Source organism: Myotis yumanensis, unplaced genomic scaffold (assembly GCF_028538775.1).
Source record: "Myotis yumanensis isolate MYYU_CA2020_CCGP unplaced genomic scaffold, mMyoYum1.0.hap1 SCAF_2, whole genome shotgun sequence".
NCBI classification, from domain to species: domain Eukaryota; kingdom Metazoa; phylum Chordata; class Mammalia; order Chiroptera; family Vespertilionidae; genus Myotis; species Myotis yumanensis.
The window spans coordinates 21998056-22025853 of NW_027223753.1; the positions used below are offsets into that span (position 1 = coordinate 21998056).

The 27798-nt window shown below is 49.9% G+C and overlaps 2 protein-coding genes across 2 annotated transcripts in view; one reads left to right on the forward strand and one right to left on the reverse strand.

Moving 5' to 3' along the window:
* Window positions 1-1057, reverse strand: part of CSMD2 (CUB and Sushi multiple domains 2) — a 552912-nt gene extending 551855 nt beyond the window's left edge. Inside the window, exon 1 of the mRNA XM_070404687.1 lies at window positions 868-1057. Within this exon, the coding sequence (XP_070260788.1) occupies window positions 868-1057 (190 nt within the window). The remainder of the gene's footprint in view (window positions 1-867) is intronic.
* Window positions 1058-16137: 15080 nt separating this feature from the next.
* The window catches only part of CUNH1orf94 (chromosome unknown C1orf94 homolog), a 37533-nt gene continuing 25872 nt past the window's right edge, over window positions 16138-27798 (forward strand). Inside the window, exon 1 of the mRNA XM_070403225.1 lies at window positions 16138-16466. Within this exon, the coding sequence (XP_070259326.1) occupies window positions 16138-16466 (329 nt within the window). The remainder of the gene's footprint in view (window positions 16467-27798) is intronic.

Below are 27798 nucleotides of genomic sequence, written 5' to 3' on the forward strand. Positions count from 1 at the left end.
GCGTGCCTTTCCGGGTCCACAAGCTGCAGCCAGACACCCACGAAGTTCTGGCCGCACCCGCCCGGACTCGGTTGCCGGGAGCAGGTCCCGCCGCCGGTGCAGCCGCTGCCGCAGCCCCAGCGCTGGGCTGCAGCAGGGCGCGGGGAAAGGGCACTTTGGCGCGGAGTGGGGACCGGTGGGGATGTGGTGTCGTGGAGCCTGCCCGAGACACTCCCTCCCCAGCCCCGGGGCACAGCCCCCGGGCACAGCCCCCACCCTCGCCTCCATGTCCTCAGCCCCCCAGCCCCCACCTGAGTTCTCCCGCAAAGCATGCTCGGGACCCCCGCCCCCGGCCCGCGCCCACCGGAACCCCCTCAAAGCCCAGAGCGCGGAGGAGAGGAGGACTCTTGGGGAAGGGGTTGGCGGCCGCAGTCTCCGGGTGGCTACCGCGGGGCGCGGGCTCCATTCTCCAGAAAATGGGCGGGGGCGGGGCAGACCCTGCAGGCCCCCAGAATGGGGAGGTAGGGGGAGGGCTCCAGGAAAGTTTATCGGGGAAAGCCTTGCATCTTGGGGGCTGGGAGGCTGGAGAAACTGAAGCCATGGTCCGGGTGCCCCGAAACCCCGGGAAGCGAAGCCAGTCTCCCAGGCCCTCACACCGGCCGGATCCGGCCAAGTTGCGGCTGGGTTTGGGGGGTAGCAGTGAGCGTGAGGGTGGAGGTGAGGACACTGTTGGGGGGAGGGGGAAGGGGGGAGCTGGGGCTGAGCTTGAGGGTGGGCGACGGGAAGAGTGGAAGGTTAAGAGGGAGGGCGGGGAAAGGGCCGGGGGACGGGGTCGGACTCGGGTGGGGGCGCACGGCGGCCGCCGGCTCCCAGCGCGGCCGGACTTACCCGCGGCGGCCGAGGCGCTGAGCAGCCCCCAGCTCAGCAGCAGCAGCAGCGGCGGCGGCGTTGGCGGCGGCGGCGGGCGGCCCCAGCGGCTCCCCACGCCCGGTACGAGCGCCGAAATCCCGGCTTCGCTGCGAGCCCTCCCCGCGGGGCAGCCGCAGCGCCCCGGCTTCGGTCCTCGCGAGCGCGGCATGGCTGGCCGGCAGCGCCGAGGGAGAGGTCCGCTCCCGCCGAGGAGAAAGGAGGTCAGGGGAGCTCTGGAGCTTTTTTTCTGTTCGGAAAAAACCCCGGTACGCGGGAGCCCTGAGCTTCTGCGGCTGGAATGAACCAAGTGTCCGCCCGGCCGGGGAGAGGCGCGCTGCGCTCTCGGAAATGACTCCCTCCAATCCCGCTTCGCGGGGTTCGCGCTGGGGGGCGGGGGGGTGAATTATCCCCGGATTAATCACTCCCGAGCCGCTTCTCCGCCGCTCCAAACGCTGGGGGTGGAGGCACAGCAAAAAAAATATTGGGGAGTGGGTGCTCCTCTTCAGCGCCACCTCCACCTCCAGATAAACCACAAATTACATTTTATGGGTTGTTTATTCCTTGTTTGTTTTACAACGGACCAGTTTCTTTTAAGTTCAGTTCTCTCGTTGTCATTTCTAAGATTACCCATTAATATAACCCCCATACACACACGCACCCACAGTGATACAGACACACGCGCGCACACACAGGCGGCGCGCGCGCACACATACACACACGCCTCTTCCACGTTTGGAAATTGGAAGACTGTCTGGGAAAAGGTAACCAAAGAAGGACTCGGATCCCCACGTCAAGGCTTTTACAAGCTGATCTTGGGTAGTGGGTTTGAACTTGCAATATAGGGCTGGAGGCGGTGTTTAGGAGCCCTGGTTCACAGCAGCCCCCTACCCCATCCCCAGAAGATGGGTGCTTGTGCATAGATGGGCTAAGAATTGGAGGGCGGGTGTGGTGGAGGACCCGTTCTTTTGGCTCCGAATGGCCCTACCCCTGCCCTAAGACACAATCTCAGGATGGAGAGACGAGTGTATGTGTGTGCCGGGGGGGGGGGGGGGGGGGGGGGGGGGGGGGGTAGGTTGTAGAAGGATGCTGCAAGAGTTACTTGTACAATTTATCCTCAAAATTAAATAAGCAGACCCTGCTTACTCTCACCTTCCCAGCCTTGGCCCCAAACCAGAGCGACTCTCCCAATGGCGTGAGTCGCTCTCCACCCCTCCTGCCAGGCCGCTTCCGCCAAGCCCCGAGGGTTGAGCACCGGTCCCCACCCCATCCCCCACCCCCACCAGGTCGCTGTCTCGTTCTCCTCTCCCTAGGCTCCTCCGTCATTCATGATGGCTCCTCTCTCTGTCTAAACTCTCTGGCGAGAGAGAAGAGACGTTGGGAGGGGGCGGGTGGGGGGTACAGAGGGGACCAGGAGGGACAAGGCCCAGAGATGAGGCCCCTGCTGGCTCGCCCAGCAGAATAGCTGTAGCTGGTGAGCACCCCACCTCCTTTGCCAGAGGCACCCGAGAGAAGCAGCGCTGGGGGCTTGGGGTTTAGGCCAAACCCGAGCTCTGCGAGCCCAGGGGCCAGGAGCCTGGGAATTTCCCGGAAAGAGCCAGGAAGGGGCAATAGGTTTGCCTATCCCAAGTGGGAAGGTGGTGGGCAGGGCCTGAGGAGTGGGTGTTTGCCCCTCCTTCCCAGAGCCGAGATCTCTCAGCTCCCTTGATGCCTGTCTGCCTCCTCTAGCCCAAGTTGATTCGTCGTAGCCCTGCCTGAGCTCACCCCACATTTGGGGGGACCGCTGAGTGGCCCCTGGGTGGGGGAGCTACCTCAGAATCGCCAGCCCCACCCCCACCCCCAGCACACTTGCTTTCTCACCCCTCCTGATGCTGCCTCGCTGGGTGCCAAGAACCAACCGAAGCGGCCAGAACTCGACTGTGAAAGGCCCGCTTTATGTCCCTGGAGCAGTGGGGAGGGGCCTAGTCCTTCCCATTGTCCAGGCCCAAAGAGAGGGCTCAGCCAGCCCCGACTAACTGGACTGACCACCGAGGGCCCTACCAGACCTGAAGAAGAGGGAGGGACAGAAGGACTGGCTGGGTGGTGAGTGGGTGGTGGCTTTGGGGGGACTGTTGGCCAGATCTTCCCTGGGGTGGGCCCCATGACTCCAAAGCTTGGGCCTTCCCCCTCTCCTGCAGGCGGGGTTCTCCTCCAGAGAGACGAGCTGGCAAAGATACTCAGCCCTCCCCTGTAGCCGCAGCTGGGCAGAAGAGAGTCTGGCTGCTCTATAATTCTGGGGCTCCAAGCCAGTGGACTTCCCCCACCCCCTTCTCAGCCCCAGAACTTTGCTCTATGGCTGCAACCTGCAGCTGATGTTTACCCCAAAATCCTCCCTGGCAAAAGGAACATTTGTCATCTTTCTCCCTTGGGGCTGTAGAGGGCAGGGGTACCTTTTTTTATCCCTTGTAACTAGCCTGTTTACTCAATTCTCCCACCATTCATGCCTCTCTGATCTTTTGGGGTCTGTATACCTTTACTGAGGCCTCCTGGGCTCTGGGCCCTGTGTCAGGTGTGCTGTGGCAATGCAGAGATGCAGTGTGTGGTCCGGCCTGGCAGGATGTGGGGCACAGATAGAAACCCCATACAGCCAGCAGTGGTAATCACCATGGCAGGGGCATATTACAGGGCGAATCAGACTGCAAGCTTTTCCTGGACTTGGGGATCAGTAGGCTAATTTCAAGAGGGACCCTGAGGCCTGGATAGAAACTTTGACAAGGCGAAGATTGATTTACACAACAAATATTTATTCAGGATCATTACGTGCCGGACACTGCTAGATAATGAATATACACCCCAGTGAACAGTCCCTGGCTTGTGAAGGCAGGAAATAAACAAACACATCCAACGTTGCTAATTAAGAATGCCAGGGAGGAAAAAGTTCATGGTGCTATGAGAAGGAAGGGGGTTAGGGGGTGAGGTACCTTAAATAGGTGATCTGTAAAGGCCCTCTCTGAGGTGGTGACCTTGTAGGTGGGATTGAAAATTAAGCAAGACAGCCACGCAAAGGGTGGAGAAAAGGGCTTTTGGTATAGAAAGCATGGGCAAGGGGAGAGGAACCCAGGAGATGAGGATAGGGCCCAAGCCAGATCATGAGGGACTCTCGGGGCATGGTGGGGAGTATATTAGTTCGTTAGGGTTGCCGTTACAAAGTACCACACGCTGGGTGGCTTACACAACAGAAATGTATTTCCTCACAGTCCTGGAGGCTAGAAGTCTGAGGTCCAGGTCTTGACAGGGTTGGCTCCTTCTGAGTCCTTTCCTTACAGATGGCCGGCTTCTTCTACGTCTTCACACGGCCCCCGCTCCGTACATGTCTGTGTCCAAATTTCCTCTTTTTATAAGGACATCAGTCATGTTGGATTATCGCCCACCCTAATCCCATTTCAAGTTGATTACCTCTTTAAAACCATGTCTTCACATTCAGTCCCATTCTGGGATGAGGACTGCAACACAGGAATTTTTTTTTGGAGGGGGACACAATTCAGCCCATACAGGAGGGAGGACTTCTTAGGTGGAGGAGAGAGCGCAAATGCATGGTAGCCAGAATATGTATTTCAGGAGATATCGGTGAAGGCTGTGCATAGCGTGACTGCTTTAGCAGGAGAGACTCTGGAAAGGTGTCAGCTCTGAATACCAGAGAGGTGGGTTTTTCGTTTCTAGGAAATCGGAGCCAAGGGGCACAGCCTGGCATGTAGACTGATTTCTCTGTGGGTGGGGCATCCATAGGAAGGGGCAGGGAAAGGGGAGGTTACTGTAACAGTCTGAGCTGCAAGTGATGTGGGCAAAGGCAGAGGTGAAGGCCCTAGACATGTTTGCAGGGCAAGGAAGAGACAGGTGTCCAAGAGATGATAACCTTGCCCAGGAGGATGTGACTCTCAGCCCAGCCCCCACGGCTGGCTCCCTGCCTGCCCCTTCCATTCTGCCCAGGAGCGATAGGCAGCCGTGGGGCAGGGTCACGCCACACTGTCACATTGCAAACAAAGCCCAGTGAGGTATAGTGACTCACCAAGATAAGCCTAATATCCAGATAAGATTAGAGGTTTCTTTCAGAAAGAAAACAAGGCCTGATGCTCCGGAGAACTTCGATTCAAGTAGGGGCTGTACACTTGATGCCCTGAAATTTTGTTTTGAAAATAGTATGCTCTGGCATGAGGGCAAGAATGGAGCCTGAAGGGCTAGCAGGAGTGCAGAGCAGGGTTACAGAGCAAAGGCCAGAGCTCACAGGAAAAGCCAGGGTCTGAGTAGAGGGTGGAGATTTAATTTTTTTAATTTAAAAAAAAATATTTTTATTGATTTCAGAGAGAAGGAGAGAGATAGAAACATCAATGATGAGAGGGAATCACTGATTGGCTGCCTCCTACACGCCCCCTACTGGGAATTGAGCCCACAACCTGGACTTGTGCCACAACCTGGACTTGTGCCTTTGGCAGAAATCCAACGTGGGACCCTCTGTCCGCAGGCTGACGCTCTATCCACTGAGCCAAACCAGCTAGGGCGAGGGAGCAAGATTAGGCAGAAGCTAGTATTTTCCAAGGGTAAGGCTGTCACTGTAGAGATGACAGTGATCTGCTTCCTAGGAAAAGGTGACAGAAGGTTTAGGAAAAAAACCCCAGAACAAACTGTAGGGAGGCTGTGGGCCTCAACAACCAGGAGGGACAAGTGAGAACCCCAGTCTGTGTCCTTCTTCCAGTGCTACCAAATGCAGAGGCCATCGAGTTGTGGTATTTCTTGCAGAAGGTTCTCCACTTGTGCAACAAGGAAAGGGACAGAGCTCCTGTCTGTGGCAAAAGAGGCCAGTTTTTTCTTCTACTTGTCAGAGGCCATAATCCACAGGAGAGGGCCTATTCCAGGCTCTCAGCTCTACTTGAGTTCCTCCAATCAGCCATGCATCGTGCCTCCTCACCTTTTCTCACACTCTTTCCTCTGACTGCAAAGCCATTCCCCCTCTCACTGTGAGGAGTAAGTGATTTCTAATCATCACTCAGCTCAAGTGTCACCTCCCCCAAGGGTCACCTCCCCCCAGGTAGCCTTTTCTAAACCCCCACACCCCTGCTGCCTTAGATGCCCTTTGCATCTTGGACAGCCAGCAGGACATCAAGAAGGTATGATTCCCCTTCCATACTACAGAGCAATGGTTCCCAACCAGGAGTGGTGTTGCCGCCCGCCCCCCGGGGGACATTTGGCAGTGCCTGCAGGCATTTTTTATTGTCACCTCTGGCATTTAGTGGGTAGAGGCCAGGGATGCCGCTAAACATTCTACAATGCCCAAGAAAGTTTCCCTCTGCCCCCAGAAATTATTTGGCCAAAAATGTCAATAGTGCTGAAGTGTCGCTGAAAAGTGGCTGCCCAGCCAGGACTGCATCTTCAGGTCCCCTTTGTGGTGGGGTGCAGTCTTAAAACAAGGTTCTAGCCCAGGAATGTAAGCAGAATTGGCGTGCGTGACTTTAAGGCTTTTCCCCTAAAATCCTCCCACCTTTACCCCTCCATCTGCTGGCTGCACACAGAGCCTTTGGGTCCCTTGGAGATGGCAGAGCCACAGAATGGAAGAAACCCAGACCCAGATCACCCACCAACCAGGGACACGTGCATTGGCCCCTTACATGAGCGATGACCTTGCCCACCACTGTAACACTGGGGTGTGTTACAGCAGCTAGCAATACCTGCATGCACCCCTCCATGTAGTATCCTGTGCAGTCATCTGCTTACTCCTCACTCATTCATTCATTTGTTCATGCTACCAACATTAGTCTGCATGTCAGGCTGCATGCCAGGCTCTGTGCTAGGTGCTGAGGAAACAAATATAAAGAAGGACAAGTTGTTACCAGTAGTCCCTGCCCTGGGAAGGAAGCGGGGGGAGGCGCTGTTAGTTTATTGGGAAAGTAGTTACTTACTCTGGGAGAAATGCAGGATGTGACGGAAATGAGAAGGGCCCCTAGCGCAGCCTGGCGTGAGGGACAGGGAGAAGCCGCACTTTCCAGGAAGGAAGCAGCGTGGTCCAATGCTGGGAGGTAGATTGCGTGAAGGATGTGTGCTCCTCCGGAGGTCCCAGGTGCTGGAGGAAGGGCGGGAGGGGCACCACACCTCTGTCCCCTGAGTCTCCAGACTCTGTAATGGTGGCCTTTCTCACTTGTCTCCCCCAGTGGACTGGAGCTCCTTAAATGGCAGAAAACTTCTCCTCCAGAGCCTCCTGAGTCCCCAGGGCTTTGTGTCTGCTATTCTCTCCTCTTGGATGTCCCAGAGGAGGCTCTGCCCCAGTCTACTCATGACTGAACCCACCCACTTCTGACCCTTCACACAGCCCGCCTCTCTGCCAGTCCCCCATCTCAGGTGTCAGCTCTTCCAGGCAACTATGTCCACCCATTTCCTGAGCCAGAAACCCCTCTCACTCAGCCCCCACATCCAGGCATTCCCCAAGTTCTGCCTCCTTAACAGCTCCGGATTCTAGCCAGGGCCCCCATTGCCTCTCTGGGCCCTTGTAACAGCTGCAGAACAAGTGCCCAACTCTATTCTTGCCCCATTCAAGCTATCCTTCTCTATGCCACCAGTTATCTTTTAAAACAGTTAACTGCCCTAGCCAGTTTGACTCAGTGGATAGAGTGTCGGCCTGCAGACCAAAGGGTCCTAGGTTCCATTTTGGTGAAGGGCACATACCTTGGTTGCAGGCTCCTCCCAGCCTGGGCTCTCAGGGCTCAGGCAGGAGGCAACCAATGGATGGGTTTCTCTCACATCAATGTTTCTCTCTGTCTTTCCCTCTCTTTTCCAGTGTCTCTAAAAAAATCAATGGGAAAATATCCTGGGGTGAGGATTACACAAACAAACAAACAAAACAAAACAAAAAACAAACACCAACCTGATTTCACAACTCCTCTGCCTTTCCCAGCCATTTCCCCAAGGCCTACCGAGGGAATCCAAGCTCCCTGCTAGCCTCTGCCTACAAGAGCCTCCATGGCTGCCTCTGCTGCCCCTCTAGCCCCTGTTCCCACACTCCCCATCCCCTGTACTCCAGCCATTTGGAGGTCCTTGCACTCCTGATATGGCCATGCTCTCTCTCTTCTTTGCCTCTGAGCTTCTGTGCGAGCTGCTCCCTCTGCCTGGAATGATCTTCTCCTCCTGTGCCTGGCATTGTCTTATTTGTCCTTCAAAACTCTGTCCGGGTGTCAATTCTTACAGGCAACCTCCACCAGTGCCATTCAGAGTGCCTGGCACGTGGTGGGCATTCAGTAGGTCTTTGCTGAATGGTTGGATGGATGGATGGATGGATGGATGCTTGAGTAGGTGCTTAGCAATGTTTGTGGAACGGACCCAACGATGTCTCTCCTAGACTTCATTATCTGAGTTCCTGAAAGAAGTGCCTTCTCTGCGTTATGATTTAACGTTATGCTGTCTTCAGAGAACCCTGATGTGAGAAACTGACCAACATAATGGCATTTCTGTCTTTATGAAAACAGAATTGAATGTATTGCCCACTCTGTCACTCAGTGTCCTTTATAAAAGGGCTCATGATAAATTCATGCTTGGGGTGATTTCCAGGAAACATTTTGTCTCTGCAGATGAAGACGTGTGTTTTCTGCCATCAGGAAATAAAAACTCTGTCTTCCAATGTGTTTCCATTTTTTGCTTGGGCTGACAAATAGGAAGGCCGAGTTTTATTACCTTATTATCTCCATGTGTTCTGGCCAATTCAGGCGCCTGAAAGTAGCAACTCTTTCTGCTTTCTTTAGATGGAGGCAGCTCTTGCTTTATTTTTTGATGCCATAATTTTTACTTTTTAATCTGAAAGCATCTCAGCAGTCAACTATTATAAATCTTAAAGGAATGCATGTTGGTGACTCCATCCTGGCATGGACATATGGAAGGGAGGGAAGAACACCAACCTTCTAGTTGAAAGGGACCCCATATACACTGAGTGGCCAGATTATTATGACCACCCCATCAGTACTTCATTGGGCCACCTTTTGCCTTCAATACTTCGGCGATTCCTCTTGGCATTGACTCCACGAAATATTGAAAGGTGATGTGAGGAATCTAATCTAATGAATAGCACTGTCCAGTTCTGTGAGATTTGATGATTTTGGAACCAGCTGCCTGATGGCTCTTTTAACTTCATCCCAAAAATGCTCAACTGGGCCCTGACCGGTTTGGCTCAGTGGATAGAGCGTCGGCCTGCGGACTGAAAGGTCCCAGGTTCGATTCTGGTCAAGGGCATGTACCTTGGTTGTGGGCACATCCTCAGTAGGAGGTGTGCAGGAGGAAGCTGATCGATGTTTCTCTCTCATCATTGATGTTTCTAACTCTTTATCCCTCTCCCTTCCTCTCTGTAAAAAATCAATAGAATATATTTTAAAAAATGCTCAATTGGATTGAGATCTGGTGATTGTGGGGGCCACCTAAACAAGGTAAAGTCTCCCTCATGTTCTTGAAACCACTCCTACACAATATGAGCACTGTGGCATGGCGCATTGCCTTGTTGGAAGAAGCCATCTCCATTGGGATATGCCATCAACTGATAGGATGAACTTGATCAGCAATGATACTTAGGTATGTTGTGCTATTCAGACGTTGTTCCACACGAATTAAAGGGTCCAAATCATGCCAGGAAAACATGCCCCAAACCATAACACTGCCCCCACCAGCTTGAAAGGTTGTATTCATGCATGTGGGGTGCATGCTTTCATGCTGTTTCCGCCAAATTCTCACTCTGCCATCTGCATGATGCAACTGGAAACGTGATTCATTGGACCACGTGACTTTTTCCCAATGCTCGACTGTCCAATCCTTGTGTTCCTGTGCGAATTAGAGACGTTTTATCTTGGTAACTGCAGACAGCAAAGGTGTTCGAACAGGCCTTCGGCTTCCCTATCCCATACAATGCAGTGTACGGCTAATTCGCCTACAAACGTCAGGTGGTCATAATAATCTGGCCACTCACGTTCAAATATATCCCACATTCAAAGGCTGTTAAATCACATTGTTTACCCATATCTTCAGAAAAAAAAATCACTTCTACTGTTGTGGTAAACAACCTGCTTCCCTATTTATAATGGTCTGGCCCTCTAGCAACTTCAGTGCGAAATTATAGCTAATTTGCCTACAAACGTCAGGTGGTTATACTAATCTGGCCACTCAGTGTAGAGCCTCTCCAGGAAATGTTGGGGTACCTATCATGGCAGGGGCTGGCAGGAAGGCCGAAGGCCAAAGGAGGAAGCAAAAGGCCAGTTGGATTCTGACTCTGTTGCTACCTTACTGGGCCTCCACTGACAAATTATATTCTTTTCCTCCACCAACTATGGCTTTCCTTTTCCCTAACTTTATATTTCTTAAAAAATATATTTTTATTGATTTTAGAGAGGAAGGGAGAGGGAGAGATATAGAAACATCAATGATGAGAGAGAATCATTGATTGGCTACCTCCATCATGCCCCCTACTGGGGACTGAGCCTGCAACCCAGGCATGTGCTTTGACTGGAAATCAAACTGTGACCTCCTGGGTCATAGGTCGAAGCTCAACCACTGAGTTACACCGGCCTGGCTCCTTTTCCCTAACTTTAAATAGAGAGCTCATAGGCTGCCATTTCACATTAATAGCTAATATGAACAACAATAATCGGTATATTTTTATGAGGGCACACAGTGAGCCAGGCACGGTGCTGAGAATTTTACATGGATGTCCCTATTTGAACCTCTCCCACTCTGAGCCTGTATTGTTTCTATCTTTTTGCAGATGATGAAATGCCAGAGAAGTTAAGCATGTGCAAAGCTGCCTTTCAGTGAGTAGCAGAGCAGGAATTCAAAGTCAAGAGTGTCAGCTGCTACCGCCCAAGCTCCTCACACTGTCCTCCCACATGGACAGTGAATGGAGGCAACAATAGGGGGTGAAATCCCTTGGGAAGCGGTAGGGGTGGCTGATGGTGTTGCCAGGAGAGAGGAACCACAGAGTCACAGCTTTGCTTCTAGAACATTCGTGTCCTTTGCAAAATCCTGGGCAATGGCTGGCTGCTCTGCAACAGTGTCCAATTGCTGAGACAATACCCAGAGAAGCCCCACTCCCATGGCTGCCCCCTCTCCTCCCTCCAGTTCTGATATTTAGCCCCTCAAGGACAGTTGCCTGAAATCTCCCTCTGTTAGGGCCCTGCCTCTGGGCAGTTTGACCCATTAGGCATCATCAACATGATAACAAGGGGTCTCTGTGATTTTCAGGGGCCTAAAAAGTTTGAGGCCTGAAAACGTTAAGATTGGCTTCATAACACAAAGAAGAAAACAGCAATGTTGACGTCAGTAAATATTTCATTAAACGCAAAATGTAACATTATGTCAACTCCATTAACTGTTGAATTTAATCGTCATAAAAATTTCATTACGTTTGATGACAATTTGTAGATTGGAGTTTTCTTGCTGTGCCAGGTTTCCCGGGTAGGCACCAAGATTGGGGAGAAAGCACAGTGGACCATATATTAAATAAATTACTCATGGCCAAAAATTTTCAAAAGCAAAATGGCAAAAATCTTTTCAATTTTCTTTCACAACTGAAAAGTGATGTTTATGGTGGGAGGTGAGTGTGTTTAAAGTATGTTAGAGGAGGGAGAGGGCTGCAAGGCTTAGGGCTTATGACGGACTTGAAAGAGCCCCATGCCATGCTCTCCTTCTGAATTACCCAGCCTAGCCATGCTTGTCTCAGTGATGGAAGCCAGGTGAGTAGAGGCTTTGGCTGCAGAATAGGTAGGGAAAATTGCCTCCTCCTGAGGTTTTCTTGGTTCCAAAGTAGAAAAGCAAGAATCCCAGAACCCTAAGAATGATAGCTAACATTCATTGGGTCCATAGCATGTCCCAGACTAACAATTGTAAGCCCTATACATGTATTGTCTCAGTTGTCCCAAACAATTCTAGAAGGTCAGTATTTTATTAACCCTATTTCACACACGAGCAAACTGAGTTCCTAGACTTTACACAACCTGCCCAGAGGAATAGGGGTAATAAAGGGTAATTTAAGAATTTTTCCAAACTAAAAATAATAAATAGATGAAATGGTGCCCATGACCACTTCAATCTCTAAAAAAGGCAGGGAGCAGACTCACTTTCCTCACTACCCTCTCTTCAGAACCTTGAACACTTCTAGGCACGTAGATATCTATGAGCTGAAGGAACATAATTACATGTTGAACGGAGACTGGACTAGCTCAGTTTTCTCACACCTGCTGTGTACCAGGCACCTATGGGATGCTTTGCTCTCCTCACTAGCCTGTGACGATGTCTAGGCAGAGGTCTTATTCATCTCCCAGGCCCGCACCTTGCACAATCTTGACCCATGAAAAGACGTAGTTGATGATTTGAGTCCATTCCTCCGTCACAGAGCAATTTCACAGCACAGCTAAAGTTCTCCCTCCCTATACAGAGCACAAAATCTGTTATTTAAAAACTCCAGTGGCACACGTCTCAATGTAATCGTCAAGGAAACTAACATACAGCACTTTCTGTGCCAGGTGTGGTTCTTGGGACCTTCCATGTGTGAAGTAATTACTTGGTAATAAAACATCTACAACAACTCTACAAACAGGTGTATGTTTTTCTTATTATCATCCCATTTTACAGGTGAGGAGACCAAGGGTTATGAACTGAGTGTCATCTCCCCCCAAATTCCTATGTTGTAGCCCTATCCCCCAGTACCTCAGACTGTGACTATTTTGAGACAGGACCTTTAAACGGTGGTTTTAAGGTAAAATGAGGTCATCAGGATAGATGCTAATCTAATATGACTTGTGTCCTTGTAAGTAGAGATGAGGACACAGACCTGCACAAAAGGAAGACCATGTGAAGGCACAGGGAGAAGATAGTATCTACAAGTCTAGCGGATCTTCAGAAGGAACCTGCCTGCGGACACCTGGATCTTAGACTTCTGGCCTCCAGAACTGTGAGGGAATACATTCCTGGTGTTAAGCCATCCATCTGGAGTACCTTTTTATGACAGCCCTAGCAAACCAATACACCAAGGCACAGAGTAACCTGCCTAAGCCTGCATTGCCAGAAAACAGGAACTCAGAATATGAACGTGGGTGGTAGAGTTCTGGAGTCCATTGGGTTTGTGATAATGAAAATGTTCTCTGGGCTAATATGGTAGCCACAAGCCACATGTGGCCCTTGAAACGTGGCTAAAGTAACTAAGGAACTGAAATTTTTCATTTACATTAAAATGAAATTAAAAAGTAGTAGCCACAGGTGGCAAGTGGCTACCATATTGGACATAGCTTTGTTTCTAAGTGCATCGCTGAAGTTTTTTGCAGAATCTTCTAGAAACCTCTCCTGTGTGCTCCAAACAAAACACGCTCCTGTCTTTGTTCCCCAGCCCTGCTGTATTTTAGAGTGAGCTGGCTAACTTTCCAGAACCCTGCAGCCTGGGCAATGCAGGGACCTTGGAGTTCTGCTCCAAACATGTGTGTGGGCCAACCAAATGCCAAGCAGCACAAACACTGAGTGACATTTTCAGAACTATTAATATTTCATCGGAAATGATCACTTTTCCTTTAAATACACTATTTTCAAAGGTTTTCCTACATTCTTAACTATAATTTTACTCAGTCTATGTCCTTGGAATTTTCCCCAAAGGAACACATTTTCAATTTTATAATGAAAATCAAAGGGGAATGAAGCTCAGATTTCAAAATTTAGTCAACATTTCCAGGAACTTGGGCCTTCTGTAAAGAGCAAGGTTGTGTATTGGGCACCTACAGTATGCCCAGCACTTTCTATATAGTTTATTATTAATTTATCCAACTCACATTGATTGAGTGCCTACAACGTGCCATAAGTGTGATCTTTATAATAATTGATTAACACCATTTTACAGAAAAGAACTCCTTCTCATCCTCTGTTTCATCTCCAATGTTACCTCCTCAGAGAGGTCTGCCTGGACCATCTCAAGCTGCCGCTGTTCCTCTCCCCGTTGCCTGGCTTTGTTGGTGAGTTTTCGTTTAGAGCAGTGGTTCTCAACCTTGGCTGCACATTAGAATCACCTGGGAATCTTTTTAAAATCCTGATTTCTGGGCCTCATCCTCCGGAAATTCTGTTTCTTTGTTATGGGGTGGGGCCACAACATTAGTAACAAAGAAACAGAATTTCCGGAGGATGAGGCCCAGAAATCAGGATTTTATTTTTTATTTTTTTTAAATATATTTTATTGATTTTTTACAGAGAGGAAGGGAGAGATATAGAGAGCTAGAAACATCGATGAGAGAGAAACATCGATCAGCTGCCTCCTGCACATCTCCTATTGGGGATGTGCCCACAACCCAGGTACATGCCCTTGACCAGAATCGAACCTGGGACCTTTCAGTCCGCAGGCCGACGCTCTATCCACTGAGCCAAACCGGTTTCGGCGAAATCAGGATTTTAAAAAGATTCCCAGGTGATTCTAATGTGCAGCCAAGGTTGAGAACCACTGGTTTAGAGCCCTTGTATCGTCTGTAATTACTGCTAATTTATTTGCTTGGTGAGTTTGTGATGTATCTCCCTGCACTACAATATAGGCTCCAGGAGAGCAGGGATAACACCAGTTTTGTTCACCTTCAGGCTTCCGAAGTGCCCAGCAACTCACCTGGACAGAGCAAGGGCTGCATCAATATTGAATGAGTGAGGATGGGAGAAGTGAAGAAAGTTGGTAGAGTCACATAGGTAGGAGGAAATACCAGTGCCAGGACTCAAACCTCCACCCATAGACTGCCATCTTCTCTATTCCCATCCATCCTTACTGTACACGCCCTTGCTCTTCCCTTGCTGGAGAAATACCGACGGCACAACCTCCGGCTCCTGGGGCCGAAGACCCCAGGCAGGAAGAGGTGCAGTGTCATTTCTGAGTTTAGCCCCTTCTGAGAGGGGAGGAGGCCACTGAGCAGCAAACATAACATAGCGCTTCTCTCTGCACCTCTGTCCAGTCCCCTGGCCCCCACTCCCTCCGGCCCACCGCCCACCGCCCACCTACCCCTGGAACCTGAACGCAGCGCGGAGGAAATGGTCTATCTCTGTGGCTGAGAGGGCGGGGCGGGGGGGGAGGGGGCTGGGCTTGAATCCCAGCTCCTCCCTTACGGTGAGCATGGGACACACCCCCTTTTTTACTTTGAGACTCGGTTTTCTCGAAGGTAGAACTACAAAAAGCAACGGTACTAACGTCATGAGCTTGTTTTGATTGACTATGACAACACAGAAAGCCCAGCGCTTGGCACACAGTAAGCGCCAATACAAATGGCAGTGAAGGGTAAAATCGGGCGATCGAGGGGCAGGGTCCCTGGCGGGCACTGAGGTTTGTGCGGAGGGGCAGGCAGGCAGGGGTACAACACCCTTGACTTCTAAGAGGGGAAAGCGCTCTGGGGTCCTCCTGGCGCCCATTCACCCCCATCCCGCCTGCGACGCCGAACCCGGGCGTCCCGCGCACCCAGCCGTTGCGTTTGAACCCGCAGAGGAGTTCCAGCGCCGGACGGGAAGGGAAGGGAAAGGTAGGGAAGGGCGTGGGAGCCACCGCAGGCAGGACCGCTCCCTTTCAAGGCGTGGCCGCGGGGCGTGGCAGGTGCTGCTGGGGGCGCCGGCGGGGGCGGGCTGTGGGCTCTGGGCCCTTTCCTGCCAGGCGCCGGAGAGGCTCCAGGCGGGGGGAGTGGGGCGAGCGAGGTGGGGGCTGGGGCGGCGGGGAGAGGCCGTTGGCCCTCGGGGTGCGCGGGGATCCCTGGGAAGGCCCTTGCGAGAGCCCAGTGGAGGGCTCCTGCCCTCTAGGTGCCTAGCACAGTGCCAGGCCCTCACCCAGTCATCCCCAGGTTGATCGGGTGAGAATGGGCTGAGCCCCAGGCGCTGCAAGGTGTCACAGGTGGGTGGCAACGGGACGCGCCAGGGATTCTGGGAGAGGCCTCCCTCCCCCTCCACCTGTTCCCAGATGTCATTCTGCCCACCCAGGCACCTGGTTCCTGAGCTCAGAGGGATTCCAAGGTTACTAAGCTACTGGTTTTTGTTGACTTTTAAATTTTTTCTTCTCAGGGAGAGGGGGAGAGGGACAAAGGACAGAAAAGAGCAAATAAAAACAAATCAAAATAAGCTCCCCCTCCCCGAAAAAAAGCTGACCTCCATCCACCACTGGCACACAAATCAGATCGGAGGCCTCTGAACAGAGTCACCTTGCTGGAGCGACAGCCAGACAGAACTGACCTGCTTCTGCCCCATCCTCATCCCCCTTTCTGGTGAATGAAGGGCGGTGGTGCATGGTCGCCCTGTCTGCGAGCCCTGGGTGGACAAAGGGGCTTTCGGAAAGACAGGAGGAGGATGGCCAGTGGAAATGGGCTCCCTTCGTCCTCGACCCTGGTGGCCAAGCGCCCCTCCGCCCTGGGCCCATTCCCCAGATACATCTGGATCCACCAGGATACCCCCCAAGACAGCCTAGACAAGACCTGCCATGAAATCTGGAAGAGAGTTCAGGGCTTGCCCGAGGCCTTGCAGCCCCTGACCTTGAAGGAGCAGCTTTCTGCCCCTGTGGTTGGGACTCCGACAGACAACGGGCTCAGCTTCCAAGAAGAGTGAGTGTCCCCCTACATGGCTGGCACCAGGGGAGGGGGGAGGAACCGAGGTCAGACCTTCTGGGGGAATGTTCTGGCTCATTCTTCATTCTGCTAAACCCTAAGGGCTGTATGTTTTACACCCCCTCCCCCGTGGTCCCTTTAGAAGAAGAGTTAACGAGGGTCCTGAAGTTACCTGGGTGAAGGGCCAGGCCAAGGCTCTCTCTGCTGCCTCTTCACCAGCCCCCTAAGGGGCTAGTTCTCCTCCTAAAAGGCATAGACAACCAGAGGTGAATCTGAGGACCTTGGAAAACCATCTGGGCCAGGACGGAGGGTTAGATGCTCATGGCTTTCCCCAAAGGCAACTAGAAGATCCCTTCCCCCATCCCACCTCCAAAGACTAGGCATTGGCACAGATGCGTCTGGTGGTTTTAAACCACATCTGGAATTCCCTAATACACGGAGCAGCTGTCCCATTCAGCCTCCACAGAAGCTGCTGCAAGAGCGCACATCAAAATATTTACTGGGAAGGCATTGCCATATTCAGAGGACATAATAGAAAATTAAAGTGTGGGGAGATGGCTGGAAATAGCCCGTTTCCTGGATGGGAAATCCCGTGTCTGGGAAACACAGAGCTAGATGTTTCTCCACCAGGGCAAAAGTTGAGCAGATATCGTTGGGGATGGATATTCACAAGGAGAGGAAGGGGGGACCTCCTCTAGAAAAGCCAGTGAACTGCTGAGCACTTGTTCAATGCTTTGCATCTTCAAAGTGGGCCGCAAACATTAATTAATCCTCTGGGAGCCCCTATGAGACAGGTATTAGTGTCCCCATTTTACAGATGGATTAAGTGTTAATAATTAAATGCTAATTAAAGACTAAGTGATAATTAAGTGTTGCCTGTTCCAACACATGCTCCAGCTCAGTTCAGAGCTGCTCTGAAGTGGGGGAACCATTCAGGCAATTATCTGCTGCATCTGGTCTCAGGGATTTCTAGGCGAGAGCTAAGAAGAAAGAATGTGTAACTACCACCCAGGCCTGCACTACCTGCTGTCCCTTTTCGGGCTGCAGACAAAGGTGCAGGCACTTTGGCTTCTATTGCTTTCCCTGTCCTGTGCTCAGCAGGATATGGCTGGGATGGGAATGGCTTGACTGCCACCAACATTTTGCTGTCCAGCCCTAGAGTGAGTGGCACTGAACCCCTCTCCCCTGCCCATTGCCATCTGCTCTGGGACAGGGTCTTGGCAGGGGAGCCACGGGGCCGCGGTCAGGCTCTCAAAGGCCAAGGAGCTGATGGTCCACTTGGTGAACCAGGGTCAGTGGCAATTTCCAGTAGATGGCACCTTCTCTGCCAGGTCACACCTAGTTAATGGAGACAGACTCTATTTCCAGTCTGCACTTGGCCTAAAAGTGAACTGACTCACCTTTGGCCAGTTGCTTAATTCCATTTGGCCTTGTTTTTCTCATCTGCAAATTGAGGATGATATGCCCTGCCTTGTCCACCTCAGAGCTGATAATGAGGATCAAATGTGATGGGAGACAGGAGACTGAACACTGCATTATACAAATGAAGTTGTCCTTAAATGTAATTCCCAGGATTGGGTTTTGTTGTTGTTGTTGGTTTCAATCTCGGGTTTTCACACTATGTTCCTAGACCCTAGGGTGCTGTAAGGGTCATCCTGGGGTCAAGTGGCCTGGTGGCTGGGCCCTAATCCCCCATTCAGCCAGAGCTGTTCTGCTTTTATAGCTTTTACTTTACTGGAGTTCCGAGTAAAGACTGCGTTTGAAAAAAAAGGGTTCTGTTACTGAGAAAAGAGCTGGGAAATCACTGACTTAGGTGACTAAAGGATATAATCCTGTAGATATCAACCAAGCAGAACACAATGAGCTATTCTTGAAAGAAAGGCAGCTGAGATGGAGGAGTCAGATAACTGGTTTCAGATCGTATTGAAGCCCCAGAGCCAGCTGCGGCGGGAGGGGGGGGGGGGGGGGGGTCTAATTTACGTGAGTTTCAGTTTCCTCATCTGCCAAATGGAGATGATTACTATGCACTTCATAGTGTTGTTGGGATGATTAAATGGGATATTTAAACATTCTTGGTAATAACTAGGATTTGCAAAAATTCCTTGTAATGATGATGCTGTTGATTCCTTCAAGCCCTACAATTATACGGTGTAGGTACTATTTTAAATACCCCCTCTTTTTACTTTTTATTATGCAAATCTTCAAACTATCAAATAGAATAGTATAGTGAATGTCTGTGTGTCTGTCACTGAGCTTCATTATCAAATTTGTGCCATTCTGGTTTCAATTTCTCCTTCCCCTGTTTTGAAAGGAAAACCTTTTTACACATGAGGTAACAGGTTTGGAGAGGTTAATGTCTTCGGCCAAGGCCCTACAGTTAGGAAGTGGTGGCGTTTCAGAAAGCAAATCCAGGACCCTCTGAGCCATTACACGATGGTATTGGCTACCTTCCCCTAGAAATCGAGGCATCTTTTTGGATAGTCAAAATATTTGGCAGTGTCATATTTGAATGATCATGTATAGATAACAGATTTCAAATCCAGGGAGCTGTCCAGAGTGTTTTAGGCTGGCTTCACACCCTCAAGACCCCTCTCAGCTAACCTTCCTGTTGCTTAATTTGTAGGCCTGATTTTAGTGATGTTTTCTGCTATGGGCCAGCTAGATACGTACGTTCTAGAACTCTTATTAGCCAGAAATTTTTTTCTGGACTGTGTCTCTATATATTTTAGAAACATAAATACCTCTAGTTTGAAAAGGACTGTGGAGGCCATCTTTTGCTGCTTGAGTCCCTCTTCAAAATCCTTGCCAAGTGGTTATCCACTTATACACTTTCTCAGGTGGGGAGCTCACCACTTTATAAAGTAGCCCTTCCTTTGTTATGGACCCCACTTTCTTCTTGTACTGAAATCTGTCTCTATCAGACTAATATCCATTGATCTGAATTCTGCTTTTAGGGCTCCAGACCAAGTCTAGCCCCTATTTCTCTCACTAGCTCTTTAGATGTTAAAAGATACCAACAATACTTCTCCTAGGATTTCTGGTTTCTACAAGCTGAACTTCTCTGGTTTTCTAAGTTTCCCGTCACGTGCCAGCTTGGTCAGTTTCCTATGCATACAGCTGGTCCTGTGGCCGTGCAGCACCAGAACCAGGTATGGTCCAATCTGTGCTGATTGGATCCTCCCTGTTAATATTCTGTTCTCATGGTAATGGCGATGAATGCCAGACTTGTTTTTCTCCCCAAATGGACTTCACTGTGTGGGCACATTTTGAATTTATTCATTCAATTATTTATTCAACAAATATTTATTAAGCATCTACTATGTGCCTGGCACCATGCTAAGAGCTAGTGGGATAGAAGCTGGCTTCCTACAGCTTCCATTCAAGTAGGGGAAAGAAACAGAAAAGAAGTTACCAAAAGACTAGGATAACTTCAGATGTGAAAAGAACTGGTGTTCTAGTTGGAGGAAACCAATATAAACAAGTAAAAATAACCCAGATAATTTCAGATAGCAATGAGTGCCCTGATAGAAATAAAACCGAGTAAAGTACTAGGGACAGCATCTTTAATGGGGTGGTCAGGGAAGGACTCTCTAGAAGAGGTGGTCATTTGAGCAGAGACCTGGATACCCAGAAGGAGCCAACAAGTGAAGATCTGGGGGAGGATGTCCAGGCAGAAAGAAGAGCAATTGTGAAGACTCTGAGGTGGGAGTGGCTTGGAGAGCAACAGCATGGCTGGGGCGTATGGAGTGATAGACATGGGACAAGGCGGTATCTGAGGCAGGCAGGCAAGGTCTTAGAAAGCCTGGAAGATCACTGTAGAGAGTTTATAGTCGATTCTCCATGACATGGACACCCTTTGGAGGTTTTAGGGTAGGAGGTGCAATTTGATCAGATTCACTAATTTTTAAATATCTCTCCAGCTGCTGCATGGAGAGGGTTTGCAGGCATGTGAGACAGGAAGTTGGGAGACCTCTGGGAAGATGCAGCAATAGTCTAGGTGAGGCAGGTGGTGGCGCCTGGTCAGAGAGATGGTAGTGGGGATGGTAAAAGTGCGGGATTCAGTGTGTATTTTGAGAGGAGCTAACAGACCTGCTGATGGTTTGAGGCACACAAATGGGGACATGAGTCTTAACTTGAGGGTTTGGGCTTGAGCCTAGTTGGATGGTGGTGCCATTTATGGAGGTGGAGAAGAAACAGGAAGAAATCAGCTTTTGGGGAGAAATCAATAGTTCTGTCTAGTGTCAATTAAACTCCAGAACTGTGTTCAGTTATCTTTTTTAAAAATATATTTTATTGATTTTTTACAGAGAGGAAGGGAGAGGGATAGAAATTTAGAAGCATCGATGAGAGAGAAACATTGATCAGCTGCCTCCTGTACACTCCCTACTGGGGATGTGCCCACAACCCAGGTACATACCCTTGACCGGAATCGAACCTGGGACCTTTGAGTCCGCAGGTCAACGCTCTATCCACTGAGCCAAACCGCTTAGGGCAGTTATCTTTTAATCAGTCTTAAATTTGGGCTTAGAGCAGTGGTTCTCAACCTTTTGGCCCTTTAAATACAGTTCCTCATGTTGTGACCCAACCATAAAATCATTTTCGTTGCTACTTCATAACTGTAATGTTGCTACTGTTATGAATCGTAATGTAAATATCTGATATGCAGGATGGTCTTCAGCGATCCCTGTGGAAGGGTTGTTCGGCCGCCAAAGGGGTCGCGACCCACAGGTTGAGAACCGCTGGCTTAAAAACTTGTGGCCAGCCACTCACTGACTTGTATCCTAGGATTACTTATTCATTCAGTCCCTCATTGCAACAACTGCACAGCTTCAGTTGGGGGCGTAGGGTTTGCTGTTGACTCCATTGCTCTCACTGGGATGTGGCATTTGTTCGTTCCATCATTTGTGGATTCATTCAACAAGCACTCACAGTTGTCTTCTCAGTGCCAGGGAACAAACCAATTCTTTATGCTCCTGTTATTTAAACAATTGGATGTGTCTTGTTTTTCTAGAAAAGTTGCTTGGAATATGTCCACACTTTCATTTATTACTATTATTATTTTAAAAAGCTGGTGATGGGAGTGATAAGGACAAGACTCACAGTTGGAAACTCAGACTGATGTCCTAGAATAGAAGCCAGCCCCGAGTCCAATGCTCCAGGCTCGTGTTTCCTCCCCTTGTGGGAACAAACACCTCTGACAATCTGAGGAAAGCTGCTCTAGACCTTGTGCCTGAAGCACATCCTCAGACCCCTTGACATTTTGTAAATGACTTCAGAGACCCCCTGTGACCCAGGTTGGACCCCTTTTCTCTTGGAACCAATACTTAAGTGTCTTCTTCCCCTGAGCTCCCCAGGGCTGAGTCTCAGCCTCTGCTGTGACCCCAATCACACTGACATTACCACATCCCCCTCCTGGTTGACAAGTGAATTATGAATGTAATGGTGCTGGCAGACAGAGGTCCAGGGCCCTCCGACCCTTCCCTCCTTCAGTCTCCTCACACATCCTGCAGTCAACTTCTTTTTTTTTTTTTTAAGTTTTTATTGATTTTTAGAGAGAGGAAGGGAGAGGGATAGAGAGATAGAAACATCGATGAGATAGAAACATTGATCAGCTGCCTCCTGCACACCCCCTACTGGGGATGAGCCACAATCTGGCAGGGAATCAAACTGGTGACCTCCTGGTTCCTGGGTCAACGCTCAACCACAGAACCACACTGGCTGAGCTGCAGTTGCCTTCTTGACTTCTGGTCTCCCTGCTTATCTCTCTTCTGCCATCATTACAACATCTCATCTTGCTGTGTCTGGTTTCTTTCCCTCCTGGATGTCCTTCCCCCTGTGGCAGCTTCATCTTCCTAAAGCACATCAACAGTGCAGGTCAGGCATCTTCCATGGCTCATTCACTGTCTTCTGAATCCCTTGACCTGGTTTCAAGGGTCTCAGTAGCTGGCCCTACCTACATCTTTAGATGAACATCTTGCTGTTCTTCTCTACTCCCTATAACCAAGACGAGCTACCAGCAGGTGCACATCTTCTTGCCTTTGCTCAAGTTATTTCACCTCCAGGAATGTCTTCCATCCATATCTCTGTCTATTAAAATCCTACCCATCCTTAAAGCCCTAGAATAAGTGTGTCACTCTCTGAAATTTCCACTGCTCATCCCATTCAACATTTTTCTTCCTCCCTCTTCCATGTTCCCTTTTCACTTTAAGTAAACAATTACATTCCTTCTCTTTCCTAAGGGTTTAAAGGTGATAAGAATATCAATATCAGACAATAGTAAAATACAGAGACCAGTGGATTTGAATCCTAGCATACTTCCTAGTTGTAAGCAAGTTACTCAAACTTTCTGTGCCCCACTTTCTGCATCTGAAAAATGGAAAAAGTCATGTGACCACCTTAAAAGATTATTGTGGAGGTTAATAAAATAAGGTATGTAAAGCTCACATAGCACCTGGCATAAGATAAGGACTCATCATCACCATCAGCATCATCATGTCAGCATCAGTAGCAGCAGCATCAGCATCATTACCATCAGCAGCATCACCATCAGCATTAGTAGCAGCAGCATCACCATTAGCGTCATCACTGTCAGCATCATCACCATCAGCATCATCACTAGCATCAGCATCATCACCATCATCACCATCATCACCATCATTATTGTTATTATTAACGATAAAATGACAGGGGTTAAGTAATTTAAAATGGTATGGGGGAAAGGAGATTTATATACCCAAAAATCTAAGCAAAGGAAAAGTACTCAGCTGAGGATAACATTTTGCTGTGAGATTCTTGGCAGCTAGGTCAAAAAGGGGGCATAGCAGCTGATTTCCATAACTCATATTATCTAATAAGAGAAAGCAGGGAGGCAGGGAGGCTCATCAGGAGAGACAAAGTGGAGGAGTCTTTATATGAGGATGATGGAATAGAAGGCTCGGTTCAGAACCAGCTCTCGGGTTTACCATTGGCCAGAGGGGAGAACACAACATCTCATTTGGATTTCTTGGTGCATTTCTGGCATGGGATTCCTGATAAGGTGGTCGCCTGGCACAAACTGTATGCTGACTGTGGCAACAACACTTCTCCCCAACTTGACCAGAGCTCCATAAGGGCAAGGGCAGTGTCTTACTCATCTTTGTCTCCCCAGCACCCCGCTGAGTTCCTGGCATTTGATGACTATGCAGTGTATATGAATGAATGAGGAAGTGAATGATGGATGAACCATAAAAATGCCGCTGCAAGGAGGGTGAGTGAGGCCCAGAGGTGGCCAGGATCCAAGCAAGAGTCACGATCATCAGAGGAAGCATTGAGTGACATAGGGACAGAATATCAATAAGCCAAGACATTGCAGGGTTTCCGCCCCTCTTTCTGCCTTAAGATGCAAAAAAGGAAAGCCATGTTTTCTTGAGCACCTGCTATGTGCCAGGCTCTGCATTTTAATTTTCTGTTTATCTCATTGTCTTAGCAACACCTTTCAGTAGATGGTCCATAGCACTCCCCTTTTACAGATGAGGAAGCTGAGGCTCAGAGGAGTTAGGCAACTTGCCCAGAGTCATCCAGCTCCAATGGCAACAGAGCAGGAAGAGGAACCTGGTGGCTCCAAGGCCAGGGCTCTTTCTCAGACACCAGGAGACCTTTACAGTAGCCCATGCGTGTCTGCTTAGCACTAGGAACCATGAGCGGTGAAAGGAAGATGAATCATGATTAACGTCCCATGTCCCGTGTCCCCCTTTTTAATTTAATTTTATGGTTTCGGGACTTGTGCGGCAGGTTGTGGGAGCCTGCAGAGATGGGCCACCAGTGGTTTGGATTAATCCCCTTTTTAATATCTTTGTTGCAACGTTATTTCCAATTCAGCTCCCAAGTCACATTAAAAAAATACCTCTTCCTTAGGGTAAGCCTTCTCTTATTAAACAGATTCAAATGAAAAGTTTTAAAGATAATTTGAACAATAAGAATCACTCTGTAGCTCCCAGCCGAAGCTCCTTTATTGCCGTATTTATTCCGCAGTATTTCCTGTCTCATTCCCCAGCTCACTGAATCCTTCATCCCCCCCAACCCTTTCAGTCCTTGGCCCAACTCAGACCTGAGTCCTGTGTTCTCAACTCCTCCTCTCCCCTCCTGTTGGGGGGAGGGTTAGAGAAGAGGTGGGGTGGGAGGTGTCTCACCTCCACCTGCCAATTGGGGAGGAGCTGGAAAGTGGAAGGAAATTTGCACCAGGCTTGGTGCCTCCCTGTACAGCATTTGCATCAGAATGCAGATTCCTGGGCCTCATTCTGCACCAACAGAACTGCCATTTTCCCGCGAGGGCCCAGGAATCTGCATTTGGAACAAGCACTGCAGGTGATTCCTGTGCACATGCATAGAAAGTTCTCTGATACTTTAGGGGTCAAAGATGATGGAACCTCAGGCGTAACAGGGACATAGCTTGGAGAAGGTGGTGCTCCAAAGAAAAGCATGTGGGAAGGAAACTGACCTTTACTGAATTCCAAGTGTGTGCCAGAGACATTGTAAAAAATGACTCAACTCTATAAAGGTCTCTGCTAAGAAATGAGATGAACTCAAAGTCCAGGCTTGGTGTTCAGGCAGCTGACGGGTTTCACAGTGTTACCTCCCTTCACCCCAGCCTGGGTGGTGTCCCCTTCCATCCCCGTGAAGTTTCAGAGCCTTCCCCAACTTTCTACTCCTAGCCATCCTGGCTCTGGGCTGTGAAGGGTCAGCAGAGCTCCAAGCCTGCAGCCCAGAGTGGCTCTCCCGCACCACCAGGTCTCTCTCTCAGTAGGAGCTGCTAACATTTGCATAGTGCTGCTACAGTTTACCAAGCGCTTTCACATTCATCATTTCACTTAATCCTCACTGCAGCCAGGAGAGTGGAGGAGGAGCGGGAAGGGGAGGCCAGAGCTCTCTTAAGGCCCTCTGCCCAGCTCCCCTGCCCCCCACTGGAAAGGTCCCTGCAGACAGAGCTCAGCGTGCTTCCAGGTACCTTTGGGACACAGGTGTGTAGGCCCCAGGATGGCAGCTAAATCTGCAACTTCTCTCAACTGCCCCTCCACCCTCAAAATGAAAAAACTCGACCCAGGCCCCTCAGTTAGTTAGAGAGGCGGAATCCATCCTTTCCCCTGGCCCCTTTCTTCCTGCTGTGTTTTTTTTTACAAGTGTGCACACATGGGTGTATATGTATAGTGTACTTGGCTGTGCTATGTGTGTCCATGGGTATGCATGTCTGCAACATGTGTGTGTGCATGGCTGTGGTGTGTGTACACATGGCTGTGTGTGCATGCATGGATATGTTCATGAATGTGCTGTGTGTACATGGGTGTGCTGTGTGTGCATGTACACATGGGCATGGTATGTGTGTCTGTACTGCTGTGCTGTATGTGCATGCATGTATGTGGTGTATGTTCACAAGTGTGCTGTGCTGTGTGTGTGCATGGACATGGTGTGTGTGTGCACTACTGTGCTGTGTGTGTGCATGGGTGTGGAGTGTGTACGGGGAGGGAAACCCAGGGCAGTTCAATGAACCCTCCTTCTGGAGGAGAGGGAAGATGGAGGAAGGTAGCTTTGACATGGATGGCCATGTTCCTTCCCTCCACAGTGGGCAGGGGCCACCCTGGATGCTGTGACATATGCACCAGGGGAATGTCCATCAGCCTGGGGCAAGTGAGGGTGGGGCTCTCTGGGGGCTGGTGCCAGGCTGGATGCTGGAGCCTCTGTCTCCATAATGAAAGCCTCTGCTTGTCTGAGGCCCTTTGGTGCCTCCTTGTCACCCCCACGCACAGCCATGGCTCCTTCAAGTCCCTGCATTGGCCCCACCTGCCCACCAAGTCCTGCCTTCTGCTGCCTCATCCTCCTTGTTTCTGGCTGGCTCCTGGCCTTTGGCCCTCCTGCAACTGAGATTCGGAGAAGGGAAGTGAATTGAGGTCACCTATCGGAAAGGACAGAGCTGGGGTTTGAATGCAGGTCTCCTGACTGCCAAGGCCTTGCTCTCTCTCCCACTCTGTTTTGGAAAGTGTAGGGTAGGGGCTAAGAGTAGTGGCTTGGAGCCGTGAGGACTTGCTCCCAACTCTGCTCCAGCACTTACTCTCTTGGGTGAACTTGAATTTGCTGTTCAATTCCAGAGCCTCAGTTTCCTCTTCCTAAATTGGGGAGGAAGATGTTACCTACTCCTCATGGTTGCTCTGGAGTCTAACAGCTGGCACCTAGCAGACACAGCACAGGCCCTGGCTCAGGTTCAGTCCCTTCCCATCATGCCTCTGGGCTACTATTGGGAAGAGACCAGAGCCTGACACTTCCCTGCTGAGATCTCCTCAGTGGCTTTCCTGTTCCTGTAGATTAAAAACTTGGAGCATCACTTAGTCTAAGACCTGGCAGGCTCTGACTCCTGCCATCTCTAACCGCACCTCTTGTGACCTCCCCACTTTCCAATTTATGTACCTCACCCACTTGAGCATAGTTCCATCAGTGCACCAAGCTCTTGGTTACCATGTGATCCTCACACATGCTGTTCCCTGTGTCTGGAAAGCTCTTCCTTGCTTTTATTTTTTTTAATCTGGTTAAATGCTTATAATCCATTAGGCTGCCGCCGAAATGACATTTCCTCAGAGAGCCCTTTCTGCTGTCCTAACTGAGGGGTGTACCCCTGCTGTTCTCACACATAGCACTTCACTTTGGTTTCCAGGGTAGCCTCATGGGTAAGAGAGCGGCATCTGGGCAAGATTGCCTCAATTTACACCTTGTCCCTTCTTAATTCTGTGACCTTGGGAAAACTCTCTTGTCTTCTTCATTTTTAAAACTGGGATGGTTATGTCTCTCTGTATCAGTTAGCTTTTAGTACTTAATAGACTGCCCCAAAGCTTAGTGGCTTAAAACAACCACTATCAACTCAGCTCACGTTTCTGAAGTTCAGCAGTCTGGGCTGGGTTCAGCCAGGTAGTTCTTCTGGTGGGGACTGGGCATGGCTGGGCACGGATAGTGCTCACCCAACGCCTGCAGCTCAGTTGGGTCTGGCCAACTATTGGGGTTCGCCTCTGGGGGATGTTTCATTCTCCAGCAGGCTCTCCTGGGCTTGTTCAGCGGCATGTGGTCGAGTCCCAAAAGAAATAAGAGGTGGAGTCCTAATGAATCAAGTTGGGAGGGAATTACCAAGGAACCTGGATACAGGATGCCAAAGGTGTGATGAAATGGGCCATGGTTGTCATCAGTCCACACACTAGCTCCCGGGGACTGTTGTGGGGATTAAAATGAGAGTTTTGCATGGAAAGTGCTTAGCACAGTGCCTGGCTGTTAGCACTCCAGACAGACTAACACTTCTTCCTATTTTATGAACTAG